The following is a 17,732-nucleotide window of genomic DNA, read 5'->3' as shown; positions in this document are numbered from 1 at the left end:
GGCGCTGACCTTTAAAGCCCTAAATGGCCTTGGCCCTGCCTGAAGGAACGTCTACACCCCCATCATTCAGCCCAGGCACAGGTCCTTTTCCAAGGGTCTTCTGCTGGTTCCCTCATTGTGAGAAGTGAAGTTACAGGGAACGAGGCAGAGAGCCTTATCAGTAGTGGCACCCTCTCTGTGGAACGCGCTCCCTTCAGATGTCAAGGAGATAAAGAATTACAGTGGTAATAATAAATTTTAATAATAAATGGTACCTCGGGTTAAGTACTTAATTCGTTCTGGAGGTCTGTTCTTAACCTGAAACTGTTCTTAACCTGAAGCACCACTTCAGCTAATGGGGCCTCCTGCCGCCGCCACGCCGATGGAGCACGATTTCTGTTCTCATCCCGAAGCAAAGTTCGTAACCCGAGGTACTATTTCTGGGTTAGCGGAGTCTGTAACCTGAAGCGTCTGTAACCTGAAGCGTATGTAACCCGAGGAACCACTGTATATAACTTAGAAGACATCTGAAGGCAGCCCTGTATCAGGAAGTTTTTAATGTTTGATATTTTACTATGATTTACATATGTTGTAAGCCACCCAGAGTGGCTGATGGGTGGGTTATAAATAATAAAATTATTACTATTATTACTAAAGCAGTGTAGTGCAGAGGGAGCGTGTTGGGCAACTAAGAACACATGTTTCCACACTAGTTATCTGATTTCAACCTTTTGTATATTTTTTTATTGTATGGTTTTATGTCCACTTTGATTTCTAAAATAAACTTCCATGCTAATTTTTGGGGGGAAATGCGGGCATCGCTTTGCACCACTGACAGTCAGTTATGAGACTTCCAGCCGATCTCTTGCTCAGGCAAGTTCTGTGACCGCAGCTAAGCGCTACAAGCTATGAAAGGGTTAAAGCAACGGCGGTCCGAATCCTAGAGCGGCCCAAGCATATGTCAAAGGAAGATGAGGCGCATGGGCGGGCGGAAGGGAGACGCTGCTTTCCGGTTCCCGCCCTCCCTCTCTTGACTGGCGCCTGAAAATGACGTAGTCGGCTGCAGGTTCTCCGCGAGGGAAATGAGAGCGCAGGTGAGTGAAAGGTGGGAAGATGCAGAGAGTCTGCCCAGGTCCGCTTCTGTTTTAATTTAATTTAATTTTTTAATTGCTCCTTATTCTGAGCTTGGGGAGGTCTCATAAGACAAGAGGACCAGGGCGACGGAGGCATCCCCATCACTTGGGTCAGCTGCTGATAAAAGTTGCAAGCTGGCCCTCCCATTAAGCGGAATGAATTGGGGGACTGGTTTTGAATGGCCAGGTTTGGGTGCTGTGCCTTCTGTTGCCGATAGCTCCGTTGGTGAGAGCATGGTGCTGATAACATCGAGGTCTGGGTTCAAGTCCCCATATGCGGCACCTGCATCTTCCTGCGTTGCAGGGGGTTGGACTGGATGACCCTCACGGGTCCCCTCCCACCGCACGGTTAGACTTTCCAAGTGCAGGGTGCTATTTTCCACCCTGCCGCAGGCAGCATAATGTCTTAGGCCAGCCCTGCTTCTGGGCTGCTGAGATCCCCCACCCACTCCCAATCTTATGTATGGCCTTATTTCCACTATACATTTAAAGCAGTCTCATACCACTTTCAGCAGTCGCTGCTTCCTCCATAAAATCCTGGGGAGCGCAATGTGTTAAGGGAACTGAGAATTGTTAAGAGACACATGCCCACATTCCCCTCCAATTCCAAGAGTGTCTTCTCAATTCAGCCATTTTCTAAGGGACTCTGGGATTGTTTTAAAGTGTTTTAGAGGCTGTAGCAAGCTATCCTGGCTGTTTACATCACCTTGGCTTGTGAAGCACAGGGGGGGAATTAAGTATCATGTGCCTTTAGTATTTTTGTCTGTAGGCTCCTTGGGAATTAAAATAGATTTTTGGAGGTGCGGAAATAGCAGACCCAATTAATATGGGGTATTCAGAGATTCCGAGAGGTTTTAGTCTTCAGTCCTGTCGCAGGAAACCCGCCCCCCCAATCATTCAGTTTGTACAAACTTCACACACACTCACACACTACATACACTACGCTTCTGTTATAAATTCATAGAAAATCAACCATACATTGGATTTTCACTGTTCCACTTTTATTTTACTCCATGAAGGAAGGACTACATAATGGGGAAGGTTTGATACAGGCCAGCCATAATCCCTTGAGCATACCAGCACATCCACAGGAGCCCTGCCCAGTTGCTATGCCAACCCTGATGGTCCTAGACAGAAGACCATCAAGATCACAAAGAACTTGCATATGGGAGTGGATTCAGCACGACTGGAACAAAGGACAATAATCAGCTCTTCCCTCTGGGGGCAGGAAACTGCAAACTTCCCTCTGTCACCTGGAAAGTACTCATGGGGAGGGGGGAGGGGGAACCAGCCAGGTGACAGGACACTCAGGTTACTACCACAACTCCTTCCTCAACCCCTCCTTTCTGTGATGTAGGTGTGATGTATCTGAGGGGTCGTCTTAGGTTACACCCCTTCTGTGATGTATGTATGATGTTTCTGGGGGTGGTCTTGATCTACAGGGTGGCAATTTCAAAAGTCTTTATAAGGCCTTGCACACCATTTTCCTGCGTCCCTCCTCTCTCCTGCGGGTCAGGGGAGCACCCTGTTGCAACAGACCAATAAAGGCCAAGCCTACAGGCTGCTGTTTTGCTCCAAGTTATCCTGGTTGGTGTCTTTGTTTTTGTCCAAGGGAGCCCTTGGATTTTTCCGTTAACAGTCCTATAGATTTTCTCTCTTATTTTTCCCTCCACTCCCCCCTCAGTAGGTGAAGTTTGGTCGTATCAGCTTCAAGGACAGTCAGATTCTGCTGGTTGTTGAAAGATCCAGATGGTTTGCAGTCTCATTTGAAGAGTCCAGCTGGATGAATATCTTTAGCTGAAGGACAAGGATATTAGCAAGGGCGCTGAGGCATCCCTAAAGGGTTGATAGTGAAAGAGAGAGCAGAGAAGAGGCACAACAAGGCCAGTCCCTGTGGGAAGAAAAAAGCTGCGACGCAAGAGATTGTGGCTGGTGCTAAAGCTGGCCATGGAACCCGAAATAAAAATGGAGCAGAGCTGGAGCCCTGAATTTGGAGAGCAAAGATCAATTTGTCCGAAAACTGGGAGGCTCAAGGAAGTTCTTGTGGAAGCCCAACAAAATGTGAAACAGGAGCCAAACGATGAGCCGTCAAGGAACTGGGACGCCCAGTTGCAGGAGTTTTTGAAGATGCTACAGGATTCCCATTCTGGAGAGGGAAACCCACAAGTGCCTGAGACAAGGGATTGGGACAATCCCAAAGTATTGGAGGTTACTTCTGAGGGAGTGACAGATGACCACAGCTGGCCCCGAGCATTGTGGGCTTCCCAAATCCAGCCACGTCTTGCTGGGGAAGCCCAAGAGGACCATGAGACCAATCTGGGTGCCACTCCCAGTGGGAAGGAGAAGGCAAGAACTCCGTCTGGGGATGGTGCCGAGATGGAGAGGCAGCGCCGGTGTTTTCGTGAGCTCTGCTACGAAGAGGCCGATGGGCCTTACAAGCTTTGCAGGCAGCTCCAGGAGTGTTGCCATCAGTGGCTGAAGCCGGAGAGACACACCAAGGAGCAGATCCTGGAGCTGGTGACCCTGGAGCAGTTCCTGGCTGTCCTGCCCTCAGAGATGCAGAGCTGGGTGAGAGAACGTAACCCAGGGAGCTGTGCCTGGGCAGTGACCCTGGCGGAGGAATTCCTTCTGAGTCAGAAGGAGGTCAACAGCTGGGAAGTGCAGGTAAGATGATGTTTCCAAAGTTGTGTCCTTGGTCACATCCACAGCATACATTTGTTGCACGTGTGGATCATATGGCTTCCTCCAAAGTGTCCTGGGAAGTGTAGTTTATTAAGGGTGCTGTGTGTTGTAGCTCTGTGAGGGGTAAACTACAGTTCCCAGAACTCAATAGGGAAAAGCCATGTGCTTTAAATGTGTACTGCAGGCATTGCAAGCATGCCTGAATTGGGTTTCGAAAATGGTGCCCTTGAACCACTCCTGGGTCTTGAGTTGCTATGGCTATGACTACTACTACTACAGTGGTACCTCGGGTTACATACGCTTCAGGTTACATACGCTTCAGGTTACAGACTCCACTAACCCAGAAATAGTACCTCGGGTTAAGAACGTTGCTTCAGGATGAGAACAGAAATTGTGCTCCAGCGGCGTGGCGGCAGCAGGAGGCCCCATTAGCTAAAGTGGTGCTTCAGGTTAAGAACAGTTTCAGGTTAAGAACGGACCTCCAGAACGAATTAAGTGCTTAACCCGAGGTACCACTGTACTATTATTATTATTATTATTATTATTATTATAACTTATTATCAGTCTATTTTTTGCCAATGCAACCTAAAGCGACATACAACAATGTTCGTAAGCACAAAGCCCCAGTTGGGCACCCAGCCACCTTGACAAAGCCAGTGTCAAGGCAGGAGTGAGGAGCAAGTCAGCAGTAACTCACAAAGTGTCAGTGAAATTCACTCATTATTCAAAGAAACAAAGCAGCTCAGGCCTAGTGATCACAGCAATTCTTCCCGGTAGATCTTGACCCAATGAGGCAGTTGTGAGGAACCTGGGACTCCTTCCTCTTGTCTCCCTTTGCTCCACCCTCTTCATTCCCCTTTGTGTTCTGGGAGACTAGGGGGCTTATATTATGTCCTCACATTCTTGGACAGATTGTGATAATATCAAGTCCTTGTAATAAGTAACATTTATCGCCAACCTCTAAACACACATTTTGCCTGCACTGTGACTTGGTTTTGAACTGACTCTTCTCCCCTCCATCTTCCCCACTGGCAGATCACAGGGATGTCAGAAAAGGAGCTTGTAAATCCCCGCAAGGCAGAACAGGCTCTGCCGGGCATGGTGAAGATGCAGCTTTCCACAAGGCCCAAGCAGGGGGACAAGCAAAGTGTGAGCTTATTGGGTGAGTCCCTCTGGGGTCTGTCTCTTCGAATATCTCAGGACTCCTGACTTTCCAGTTTTGTTGCTTTCCCCCACCTAAAATGGAAGGCTCGTCTTCCCAGGTCACCTTCAAGCTCTGTGGGTTTTGGGGCCTAAAACTGTCCACACAACTGGCCACTGCCTGCTAAGTACAGTGGTGCCCCGCAAGACGAATGCCTCGCAAGACGAAAAACTTGCTAGACGAAAGGGTTTTGCGTTTTTTGAGCTGCTTCACAAGACAAATTTCCCTATGGGCTTGCTTCACAAGACGAAAACGTCTTGCAAGTCTGTTTCCTTTTTCTTAAAACCGTTAATACCCAGGGTGCATTGCTTGAAGAGGTGCAGTTGCGACTTGACTTTGTGTTTTTTTTTAAATGATATTTATTAAGGTTTCAAAAAAAAGATTACATAGATAAGAAGAAAAGGAAAAAAAGAAAGAAATTTAAAAAAAGAAAAAATACAAAATACAGAAAAAAGATAAAAAAAAACACTTAAAAAGAAATCAATCTTCCATGCCTTACATTTCATTTCCTGGCTTCCCTGACCTCCTCACACCTCCCTTTTTTGTATTCCAGTTCAATTAGTTAATTCAGCAATACCTTTCCCTCTTTGTTTTTGTCTTAATCCTTTAACTTAATATGTTATAACTTTAGATTCTCACCTGTTAACAATCCATTTTTACATACACCTTTATAACATTGCTGCTAAAACCACTTAACTTCATTCTGACATCATTCTAACATTCATTAATTTTGCAGTATTTCTGTAAATAGTCTTTAAATTTCTTCCAATCTTCTTCCACCAACTCTTCTCCCTGGTCTCGGATTCTGCCAGTCATTTCCGCCAGTTCCATATAGTCCATCACCTTCATCTGCCATTCCTCCAGTGTGGGTAAATCTTGTGTCTTCCAATATTTTGCGATGAGTATTCTTGCTGCTGTTGTGGCATACATAAAAAAAGTTCTATCCTTCTTTGGCACCAATTGGCCGACTATGCCCAGGAGAAAGGCCTCTGGTTTCTTCAAGAAGGTATATTTAAATATCTTTTTCATTTCATTATAGATCATCTCCCAGAAAGCCTTAATCCTTGGGCACGTCCACCAAAGGTGAAAGAATGTACCTTCAGTTTCTTTACATTTCCAACATTTATTATTGGGCATGTGATAGATTTTTGCAAGCTTGACTGGTGTCATGTACCACCTGTATATCATTTTCATAATATTCTCTCTTAAGGCATTGCATGCCGTAAACTTCATACCTGTGGTCCATAACTGTTCCCAGTCAGCCATCATTATATTATGTCCAACATCTTGTGCCCATTTAATCATAGCAGATTTCACCGTTTCATCCTGAGTATTCCATTTCAACAGCAAGTTATACATCTTTGACAAAATCTTAGTTTTGGGTTCTAACAGTTCTGTTTCTAATTTTGATTTTTCTACATGGAAGCCAATTTTCTTGTCCGAATTGTATGCCTCCATTATCTGATAATAATGAAGCCAATCTCGCACTTTGTTTTTTAGTTTCTCAAAACTCTGCAGTTTCAATCTATCTCCCTCTTGTTCCAGAATTTCCCAATATTTCGGCCATTTGGCCTCCATATTGAGCTTTTTCTGAGCTTTCGCTTCCATCGGTGACAGCCACCTTGGGGTTTTATTTTCCAGTAGGTCCTTATATCTTATCCAGACATTAAACAATGCTTTCCTGACAATATGATTTTTATTTTTTTATTTTTTAAAATGATTTTTATTAAGGTTTCAGTAAAAAATTAAACATAAAAACATAAAAAAGAAATACACAAATACACAGTACATAATCCAAAGAAGAAAAAAGCACAGAAAACAAAAAACAAAGAAAAAGAAACAGAACAATTAAAAACAATATCACCTTTTCATTTCCGTTTTTAAATTTACTTATTTTCTGGACCTCCTCATACCTCCCTCTTTTGTATTCCAATTCAAATTGTTTGTCCAGCAATTTCTTTCCCACTTTTTTAATCCCAATCTTTAATCTTAATATAATATAGCATTAAAATTTTACCTCTTAAATACCAAATTTCCATTTCCTTAAACTTCTTTAATCCTAATCTTTCATCTTAGTCTATCTATAACTTTAAATCCTGTACAGCTGGAAACCACTTATTTTCAATCCAACATCACTCTAACATTCTTTAATTTTGTAGTGTTTCTGTAAATAATCTTTGAATTTCTTCCAATCTTCCTCCACCGACTCTTCTCCCTGGTCACGGATTCTACCAGTCATTTCCTCCAGTTCCATATAGTCCATCAGTTTCATCTGCCATTCCTCCAGCGTGGGAAGTTCTTGTGTCTTCCAATACTTTGCAATGAGTATTCTTGCTGCTGTTGTTGCATACATAAAGAAAGTTCTATCCTTTTTTATCGCCATTTGGCCGACCATGCCCAAGAGAAAGGCCTCTGGTTTCTTGGGGAAGGTATATTTGAATACCTTTTTTAATTCATTATATATCATTTCCCAGAAAGCCTTAATCTTTGGGCACGTCCACCAAAGGTGAAAAAATGTACCTTCAGTTTCTTTACATTTCCAACATTTATTATCGGGCAAGTGATAGATTTTTGCAAGCTTGACTGGGGTTATGTACCACCTGTATATCATTTTCATAATATTCTCTCTTAAGGCATTACATGCCGTAAATTTCATACCTGTGGTCCACAACTGTTCCCAGTCAACAAACATAATGTTATGTCCAACGTCTTGTGCCCATTTAATCATAGCCGATTTTACCGTTTCATCCTGAGTGTTCCATTTCAGCAGCAAGTTATACATTCTTGACAAATTCTTGGTTTTGGGTTCTAACAGTTCAGTTTCTAATTTTGATCTTTCCACCTGGAAGCCAATTTTCTTGTCCAATTTAAATGCCTCCATTATCTGAAAATAATGAAGCCAGTCTCGCACTTTGTTTTTTAGTTTTTCAAAGCTCTGCAATTTCAGTCTATCTCCATCTTGTTCCAAAATTTCCCAATATTTCGGCCATTTGACCTCCATATTGAGCTTTTTCAAGGCTTTCGCTTCCATTGGTGACAGCCACCTTGGGGTTTTGTTTTCTAACAAATCCTTATATCTTATCCAAACATTAAACAGCGCTTTCCTGACAATATGATTTTTAAATGCTTTATGTGCTTTGACCTTATCATACCACAAATATGCATGCCATCCAAATACATTATTAAAACCTAAGTCCAAAATGTCAGTGTTTTCAAGAAGCAGCCATTCTTTCAGCCAGCAAAAAGCTGCTGATTCATAATAAAGTTTAAGGTCTGGCAGGGCAAATCCACCTCTTTCCTTTGCATCCGTTAGTATTTTAAATTTTATTCTAGGCTTCTTGCCCTGCCAGACAAATCTAGAGATATCTCTCTGCCACTTCTTGAAGCAATCCATTTTGTCGAAAATTTGCAATGTTTGAAACAGAAACAACATTCTAGGCAATACATTCATTTTTATCGCAGCAATATGGCGTAGCAGTGAAAGCTTCAAATTTGACCAAATTTCTAAATCTTTTTTCACTTCAGTCCAGCATTTTTCATAATTGTCTTTAAATAGATTCCCATTTTTGGATGTCATGTTAATCCCCAGGTATTTCACTTTCTTAACCACTGTTAAACCTGTCTCATTCTGAAACCTCTCTCTCTCTCAATCGCTGTTAAATTTTTCTCTAAGACCTTTGTTTTTAACTTATTCAGTTTAAATCCTGCAACCTGACCAAATTCTTGAATCAGTTCCAAAACCCTTTTAGTGCTAGATTCTGGCTCCTGTAATGTCAATACTAAGTCATCTGCAAATGCTCTCAATTTGTACTGTTTAGCTCCGACTTGTATACCTTTAACCAATTGGTCCCTTCTAATCATATTCAGCAGGACCTCCAGGACCGATATAAAAAGCAATGGGGAGATTGGGCAACCTTGTCGTGTCCCTTTTTCTATCTTAAATTCCTCCGTCACCATGTTATTTACAATTAATTTAGCCTTTTGTTCTGAATAAATTGCACTTATACCGTTTCCAAAGCCTTGGCCTACCCCCATCCCCTGTAGGTTCTTCTTCATAAAATTCCAAGAAATGTTGTCAAAAGCTTTCTCCGCGTCCACAAATATCAAAACTGCCTTAGTATTTATATTCACTTGTAATTTTTCTAAGATATTGATTATGTTTCTCACATTATCAGACAGATGTCTACCCGGGAGTAAGCCTGCTTGATCTTTATGTATCTCTTCCACTAGCACTTTTTTTAGTCTTTTAGCCAAAATGTCTGCAAAGATTTTATAATCCACATTGAGCAGTGATATGGGGCGGTAGTTCTTAAGCTGCGTCTTTTCAGTCTCTGTTTTCGGTACAAGTGTAATGTACGCTTTTTTCCACGACTCTAGTCCCCTTTTCCCATCCATTATTTTGTGGCAGACTTCCTTTAAAGGTTGTACTAACCATTCTTTTAAGGATCTGTAGTATCTAGAAGTCAGTCCATCCGGTCCTGGAGATTTACCTAATTGCATATTCTGAATGGCGCCTTCTACCTCCTGTTCAGTTATTTTATAGTTCAGCATTATTTTCTTGAGAGATTTTTTGTAATCCATTTATTTTCAAAAATCGGTCTACATCAATTTCTTTCTGTGGCCCTTGTGTATATAGTTGTTTAAAATACCTCTGGAAACAGTTTCTAATCTCAACTGGGTTCTGTATGTTCCTTCCTTCCACTTCTAAATTTGTAACAGTATTTAGTTTTTGTCTTTTTTTCATTTGCCGAGCCAACAATTTCCCACATTTATTAGCCGACTCGAATGTCTTTTGTCTCATTTGTTTGATTTTCCATTCTATCTCCTGATTCATCATTTTCATGTATTGTACTTGATGTAACTTTATTTCTCTCAAAATCTCTTGCGACTTTGGTTTTGCTCTCAATTTCTTTTCACTTTCCTTTATTTTCTCCAATATTTTATCCTTCTTCTCATTTTGGATTCTCTTCTTTATTGCGTTCTGTTGTATCAAGAACCCTCTCATAACAGCTTTGCTTGCGTCCCAGATTACTCTTTTTTCAACATTGGTGTTCATATTTATCTCGAAATAGTCTCTCAAGGTTTTTTGGGCCTTCTTAATCACTTCTTCATCTCTAAATAAGGTGTCATTCATCCTCCATCTGAAGGAACCAGTTGGTGTTAGTTTCATCTCCATCTTCACAGCATTGTGGTCGGAGCAGGTTTTTGGGCAAATTTCCACTTTTCTTGTCTTTGGTGCCATTCCTCTAGTTACCCATATTTGGTCAATTCTTGTCCATGTCAGTTTGGCTTCAGAGAAGAAGGTTCCCTCTCTGGCCAAGGGATTCTTTGTTCTTCAAACAGTTGCGACTTGACTTCGAGGAGCAACTCATAGCACACGGTGTGGTAGCCTTTTTTGAGGTTTTTGAAGACTTTGGTGATTTTTGAAGCTTTTCCAAAACTTCTTTTGCAGCCATTTGGTAAGTTAAACTTTTAAAACTTTTTTTAGGGTTTTTGGATTTTGGGTTGGGGTGTTTGGAATTCAAGGACCTAGTTCTGGGTTTGAATTTCTGTGTGGTGGGTGGCTGGGTGCTTTTGAATTTTTTGGATGTGAAGCACTGATTATTATTATTTTTTGGTTTGCGAAGGTAGGAGCTGTGCTGCCATGGGACCCAAGAAGACTGCTGCTGCAGAGGCCGGCGAGGGGAAGAAGGCGAAGGTTACGCTGGAAATGAAGAAGGAGATCATCCGGAAGCACGACGGTGGAATGCGTGTGACAGACCTCGCCAGGGAGTACAGGAGGAATCCATCGACCATCGGGACCATCCTGAAGATGAGGGAGAAGATCCTTGCGACTGATGCAGCCAAGGGAGTCAGCAGGCTCGTGAAGAACCGCCCAGCTGTTCTGGATGAGGTGGAGAAGTTGCTGCTCATCTGGTTAGAAGAGAAGCAGCGTGCAGGGGACACAGTGACTGAGGCCGTCATTTGTGAGAAGGCCAAGGCCTTGCACACAGACCTCGTCCAGGAACAGCCAGGAACCTCAGGCGAGCCAGAAGTCTTCAAGGCAAGCAGAGGCTGGTTTAACCGGTTCAAGACAAGATCTGGAATCCACAGCGTGGTCAGGTATGGAGAGGCTGCCAGTTCTGATGTTTCTGCGGCTGAAGACTTTGCAGCGGAGTTCCTGGAGGTTGTGAAGACGGAGGGCTACGTTCCACAGCAGGTCTTCAACTGCGACGAGACCGGGCTGTTTTGGAAGAGGATGCCCAAAAGGACTTTCATCACACAGGAGGAGGCCGAGTCGCCTGGCCACAAGCCCATGAAGGACCGTCTGACCCTGCTCTTCTGTGCCAACGCAAGCGGCGACCTGAAGATCAAGCCCCTGCTGGTGTACCACTCGGAGAACCCACGGGCCTTCAAGAAACACAAGGTCGACAAGGAGCAGCTGAGTGTCATGTGGCGATCCAACAGTAAGGCTTGGGTCACACGTGTGCTGTTTGTGGACTGGGTCAATCTTGCTTTTGGCCCTGCTGTCAAACAGTACCTGCTGGACAACGACCTGCCGCTGAAGGCTTTGCTTCTGATGGACAATGCTCCTGCTCATCCTAAAGGCCTTGAGGAGGACTTGTTGGAGGAGTTCAGCTTCATCAGCATCATGTTCCTGCCGCCTAACACCACGCCACTGCTCCAGCCGATGGATCAGCAGGTCATCGCCAATTTCAAAAAACTCTACACCAAGGAGCTTTTCAGGCGATGCTTCGAGGTGACTGATTGCACCACCATCACTCTGTGGGAATTCTGGAAGGACCACTTCGACATCGTCACCTGCTTGAAGATGATCACCACGGCCTGGAAAGGGATCAGCCAGAGAAATTTGAATTGCGCTTGGCGCAGCCTGTGGCCGGACTGTGTGGCACCAAGTGACTCTGATGCACCAGAGTCAACAGTGGTGCAGGACATTGTTGCCTTGGGGAGGACCATGGGCCTGGAGGTCACAGAGGAGGACATCAGCAAGCTGGTGGAGGAGCACAACCACGAGCTGACCACCCAGGAGCTGGTCGAACTGCAGGCAGAGGCTGCGCAGGAGCAGGCCTCGCTGGAAGAGGAGGAAGCAACTGAGGAACGGCTGTCCTCCAAAGAACTGAGGGACATTTGCCTGAAGTGGAAGGATGTGCAGGCTTTTGCACAGCGGCACCACCCTGACAAGCACGTGGCACATGACCTTGTGAACACTTTTGATACGAGAGTCATGTCGCCTTTCAGGGAGGTGCTGAAAAGGCGGATGAATCAGCAGACCATGGACAGGTTCTTCAGCAAGAAGCAAAGAGTGGAAGAGGAACCTTCTTCGAGTTGTCCCCCAGAGTCTTAGAAAATGTACTGTACACTTTGTTGATTTTTAAATGTTTTTCTGTCATGTTTAGAAACTTAATTGTTCCTTCAATTTTTGAAATGCTCTTTACAGTATGTGTGACTTTAAAGAGCACTTAATAAACTCTTGTTGTACCAAATTTGGCTTTGTTTGGACTTTTTTTGACCATAGGAACGCATTAATTGAATTTCAATGCATTCCTATGGGATTTCGTGCTTCGCAAGACGAAAAATTAGCTAGACGAAAAAACTCGCGGAACGAATTAATTTCGTCTTGCAAGGCACCACTGTAGTGGGCCTGCTCAATCATGGAGCAGATCAATCATTTTTGCAAAGGTGGCAGAAGCACGGAGAGGGAAACTTGCATCTGTAATTCAAAAAATTCAGTACCTATATATACAATTCAGAAACACACAGATAGATAGATTTAGAACTGGAAAATGTGCAGAAACGACCTTCAAAACTGATCACCTCCTCTAGAATAAAAGGTTCCGCATTTGTTAGAAATTGATCTCTTATTGTGGTGACACCTACACAGTGGAACTCCCTGCCTGTTGACATTAAGCAGGCATACCCTTTTTGATTCCTGTTAAAACATTTTTTGTTTATAGACAACCCTAGTAAGATATTAGAATGCTGATGTGTTTTTGGTTTATTGCTGGTTTTAATTTTCTGAGTATTTTAATTGTTTTTACTGCAATCTTACTGTTTTATTATTTTTAAAAACTGTTCTGGGGTTCTCTAAAATCAAACGTCTTATAAATTTTGGGGGCTATTTAATTTGGTGGGGGAAAACATAGTAGAGCTGTCTACATTTAGGCATGGAATGGAGAAAGGGAATAGGGACAAAAAAGAAGTCCACTTCCTCATAATACTTTGTATCACAAGTGGTAGAAGATTCATGAGAGACAAAATAGGAAGCACTTCTTCACAAAGAGCAAAGCTGGAGCCAGTGCTGTTTTTCTAGAAAAAAGAGGTGCCGGAACTCACCGTGAACACTTCCCTTGTTCTCTTATAATGGCAATGGCACCCACCTGAGAGGAGCCAGAACCAAACCAAACTCCAGTGTGTTCCGGCTGAAAAAAAAGCCCGGATTGGAGCTGTGTCTGATTCCTACCCTGATTCTGTTTTTCTTCCAGCAGGGGACAGGCGACTGAGTGAAAGCAAGAGGCAGAAGCGCTTGCGAGAAAGTCCTGAACAAACAGAGCAGCGGAAGACAACCTTGAAAGCAGGCCAAGAGAAGGATTTCCTGTTCCAGGGAGAAGCTGATAAGAACCAGCGTAGGGCAGAGACACAGAAGAGAAAAGACACAGAGAAGAAAGCAGATCCAATTATTATCCAAAAGGGTGTTTGCAAAGATGCCACCCAGCAGCATGAAAAGAATGACATGGAATATGACACGGGTGGGGAAATCTGTGGTCAAAAGGCCCATGGGAGTACAGACGGGGCTATTCCCACAGAGGAGACGCCATACAAGTGTTGGCAATGCGGTCGGAGCTTCAGCAGCAGCTCAGACCTTTTGATACACGAGAGAAGCCACGTAGGTGAGAAACTGTATAAATGCTCCCACTGTGGAAAGAGAGAGACAATCCAGACTGGCCAGACTGCGCATAAATGTTCCCACTGCGGGAAAAACTTTCACTGGATCCCTCAAGTAAAAACCCGTGGGAGAGAAGAACGTTATTCCTGCACAGAATGCGATAAAAGCTACTCCTCCAAGTCGGTCCTCCTCAAACACCAGCAACTCCACAGAGGCGAGAAACCTTATAAATGCTGCTTTTGCCCGGAATCCTACATAAACTGGTGGGAGCTCAAAGCTCATCGGCAAACTCACCGAGGCGACACACCACATAAGCCATATAAATGTTCGCACTGCGGGAAGTTCTTCCTTTGGAACTCACAGTTTCTGTCCCGCAAGAGTAGCCACACAGCCTTCTGCTGCTACTGCGGGAAAGGCTTCATAAAAAACTCGGAGCTCGTTGAACATGAGAAGACCCACACAGCAGAGGAGCCGTTGGCGTGTTTTATCTGTGGGGAAAACTTTGGAGTCAGTGCTGAACTGTTTGCCCATGTGCGGAAGCACAGAGAGAACCAGCTTCAATGCTCGGTTTGTGGAGGTCTTCAAGAACAGTTTGTAAGCCCGTGAACTAGAAGTTATGGGTGACAGCCAATCACTGCCTCCCGCTTGCACAACGTACTTCTCTTGGTGTTGTATATTTTAGCCATCAAAGGCCTGATTTAAAAATATTAAAATTGTAATGTTTTAAAATTCCTCGTGAATATGAAGGGCGTGCGTGAACCTGCGCTTGGTCAGATTTCAGAGGCATTACAGGCGACGACCGGTTTAGCGGCGTCTGATTTCGCAGGCGTGCATGGCACCAAACCCAGAAGTAGCCCCCAAAGGTCATAAAGTTGTCACAAAAGGGGGGACGGACAGGGCAGGGTAGGTTTATGCACGCAAGTGTCCAGAACGTAACCCCCACACAAAACGAGGACTGCCTGTGTATGCATCTGAAATCTGGTTGATGGAAAGCAGAGGAAGGGAAAGGACTTTTGTGCCCAGTTCCCACTTGCGGGTTTCTCACAAGCGTCCTCTTAGCTCCTGCGAGAACAGGATGCTTGTGGGACTTAGCCCTCTGGACATCAGGCAGGTACCTTTGCTGCTTTCTTTTTGACACCTGCTGAAAAGCATTTTGTCCAGACGTGTAGACGTTGGAGAGTTTTAACTTGTCCTCAATTTACTGCTGATTTCAATTTTTTTAAAGGTTTCTAATTACTTGTTTTTAACTGCTTTTAACCGATCTGTTTAATATTTCTTGTAAACTGCTTAGAGGTTCTGTTTTTACAATCAAGCGATACATTTTGTCATATAAGGCAATAAAAATGCTGGGTTAGATAGATCAGGGACTGATCCAGAAGGCTCCTCTTAACTTTGTTGTGCCACCTATGTGCCAGCCATCAGCCACTTCATGTGCTGGAGTTCCCCAGAAAACTAAGGAAACCAGGCCTTATGAGGACTGGTTGAAGGAGCTGGGTATGTTAACCTGGAGGAGACTGAGAGGAGATAGGATAGCTGTCTTCAAATATCTCAAGGGCTGTCATGTGGAATATGGAGCAAGCTGGTTTTCTCCAGCTCTGGATGATTAGGACTCAAACCAATGGCTTCATGTTACAAGGAAGGAGATTCCGATTTAACATCAGGAAGAGCTTTCTGATGGTAAGAGCTGTTTGACAGCGGAATGGTCTCCCTCGGGAGATGGTGGACTCTGGGGTGCACATGTGCTGTGTCCAGTTGGTGTCATGATGGTGGTACCCGCCCTTATTCTGGTAGGAAGTGCTTAGTGGGGGCCAAAAAAATGAGGGGGCGAGGAGGAGGGTCCGTTGAGTTGGAACGAGAACTCCTGGGGGCAGCGGCAGAAACACAAGCGCCAAAGGGACAGCTGCAGGGCAGTGGGGACGAGGCTGAGTAGGAAGACCCTCTCAAAGGAAAGGAAGAGAATAGCAGGAAGGCCATTGTGGCAGAGGTGGCACAACTTCTCATTCCCTTGACCCCCCCCCCCATTTTTTAAAAAAGTACATTTATCTTCTGACCCCATTACTAGTGACACCTCTCCTATTATATAATTACTGGACATGCCCCCACCTGTTTCCCTTTCAATGCCATTCAGCTTTCATGCTCTTATACAGCATGTTTCTTTTCAGCCATTTAAAAAACATTTTGCAGTCCATTAACACCTCCACCACCATAGAGAGAGGCAGTGTGGTCCAGTGTGTAGCACAAGGACTTGGGAGATGCAGATTCAAATCCCGCCCAACAGCCACAAAGTCCATTGAGTGCTTCTGAGGACCCTAGCCTACCTCACAAGGGGAAATGAGGACAGGAAAAACCACGGACCTACTTTATCTCCCTAGAGAAAATGTGAGGTATAAATGTAACAATAAATAAAAAACGTTGGCATGTGGGTAACCCGACTGAGAGATGTTAACAATGACCTTTTGGTGTTGTAAAACGTTTTCAGATATTTAGACTGCTTTTAAATGGCTTAAATATGTTTTGTTTTGTTTTGTTTTGTTTTGTTTTGTGTTCCTTAGCTACTCATTGGTTTGCCACCCTGGGCTCTTTTGGGAGGAAGAAGGGTGGGAATTTAATAAAAAGAAATCAATTGATATTTATTAAGGATTGGAAAATTACTGTGGGGTTTTTGCGTGAAAGAGACCGTCAACATGCAATATCTGGATCTGAAGACTGAAAATAATATTGGCTTATAGAAAATAGAATGATTGGATGTCAATTTGAGTGAATGCTTTGAACAAGTTGTTATATTTACTTGACAGAGAATCAGAAGTCTTTCCATCTTTTTCTATTTCTCCCTTTTTCTTCTGTTTATTTTTTCCCTTCTCCCTGCTCCTGTTTTTAGATTAGATTTTAAAAAAATATTTCTTTTATTCAGGTATAAGAATATACTTTGCACTGTGTATAAACTTTTGTATATCTTTGGATGAGTATCAATAAAAATAAAATGTGGAAAAAAGGAACCAGTAGTGTTGTCCATAATCTGCCCAGCCCCATATGTTACTCTTAGGTGGATTTGTAGCTGGTTGACTGACTGACCCCAAAGAGTACTCATTAATGGTTCCTCATCCTGGAAAAAAGTGACAAGTGGGGTGCTGCAGGGTCCTGGGCCCGTTGTTTTCCAACGTCTTTATAAACAACTTGGGTGAAGGTATTTGAAGGGATGCTGATTACATTTGCAGGTAACACCAAACTGGGAGAAATAGTTAATGCCACAGAATACTATATCTGGATTCAGGATGACATTAACAGATTGGAGAACTGGGCCCCAGTACAGTGGTACCTCAGGTTAAGAACTTAATTCGTTCTGGAGGTCCGTTCTTAACCTGAAACCGTTCTTAACCTGAGGTATCACTTTAGCTAATGGGGCCTCCCACTGCCACCATGCCACCGCCGTGCGATTTCTGTTCTCATCCTGAAGCAAACTTCTTAACCCGAGGTACTATTTCTGGGTTAGCGGAGTCTGTAACCTGAAGCATCTGTAACCAGAAGTACCACTGTAACAGAATGAATTTCCATATGGACAAATGTCTGGTTTTACACTTAGGGAGGAATAGCACAAATTTAAGATGGAGGATACCTGACTTGCCAGTAGTACATGGGAAAAGCATCTAGGAGTCCTAGCAAACCGCAAGCTTAACATGAGTCAACAGTGTGATGCAGCAGCATAAAAATCTAATCCTACACAGCCACACAAGTGTTTAGTCTTTTGGGAAAGTTTTCTGACATGTCCCTTATCTTAAATCGTATGAAAGGACCCATGCAGGAGAGAAGCCATACAAATGCTCCCACTGCTACAAATGCTTCTGGAGGAGTTCCT

General features: G+C 43.7%; 2 protein-coding genes across 2 annotated transcripts; both read left to right on the top strand.

Annotated features, from left to right (window-relative positions):
• Nucleotides 1–914: 914 nt before the first annotated feature.
• Nucleotides 915–12,479, top strand: LOC308469382 (tigger transposable element-derived protein 1-like). The gene is made up of 4 exons (XM_080991741.1): nt 915–1,073; nt 2,797–3,776; nt 4,830–4,956; nt 10,623–12,479. Exons 2-4 carry the CDS (start codon nt 3,060–3,062, stop codon nt 12,338–12,340), a joined length of 2,562 nt encoding a protein of 853 aa, XP_080847867.1. The 5' UTR covers nt 915–1,073; nt 2,797–3,059; the 3' UTR covers nt 12,341–12,479.
• On the top strand, nt 10,385–16,922 carry LOC308470118 (uncharacterized protein). The gene is made up of 2 exons (XM_080993405.1): nt 10,385–10,454; nt 13,482–16,922. Exon 2 carries the CDS (start codon nt 13,727–13,729, stop codon nt 14,483–14,485), a length of 759 nt encoding a protein of 252 aa, XP_080849531.1. The 5' UTR covers nt 10,385–10,454; nt 13,482–13,726; the 3' UTR covers nt 14,486–16,922.
• The last annotated feature ends 810 nt before the right edge of the window (nt 16,923–17,732 follow it).

Source organism: Podarcis pityusensis (genome assembly GCF_964106645.2).
Source record: "Podarcis pityusensis genome assembly, chromosome: 2".
Classification (NCBI taxonomy): domain Eukaryota; kingdom Metazoa; phylum Chordata; class Lepidosauria; order Squamata; family Lacertidae; genus Podarcis; species Podarcis pityusensis.
The sequence above is the reverse complement of the archived record's forward strand: the minus strand, read 5'-3'. Positions and strand labels throughout refer to the sequence as shown.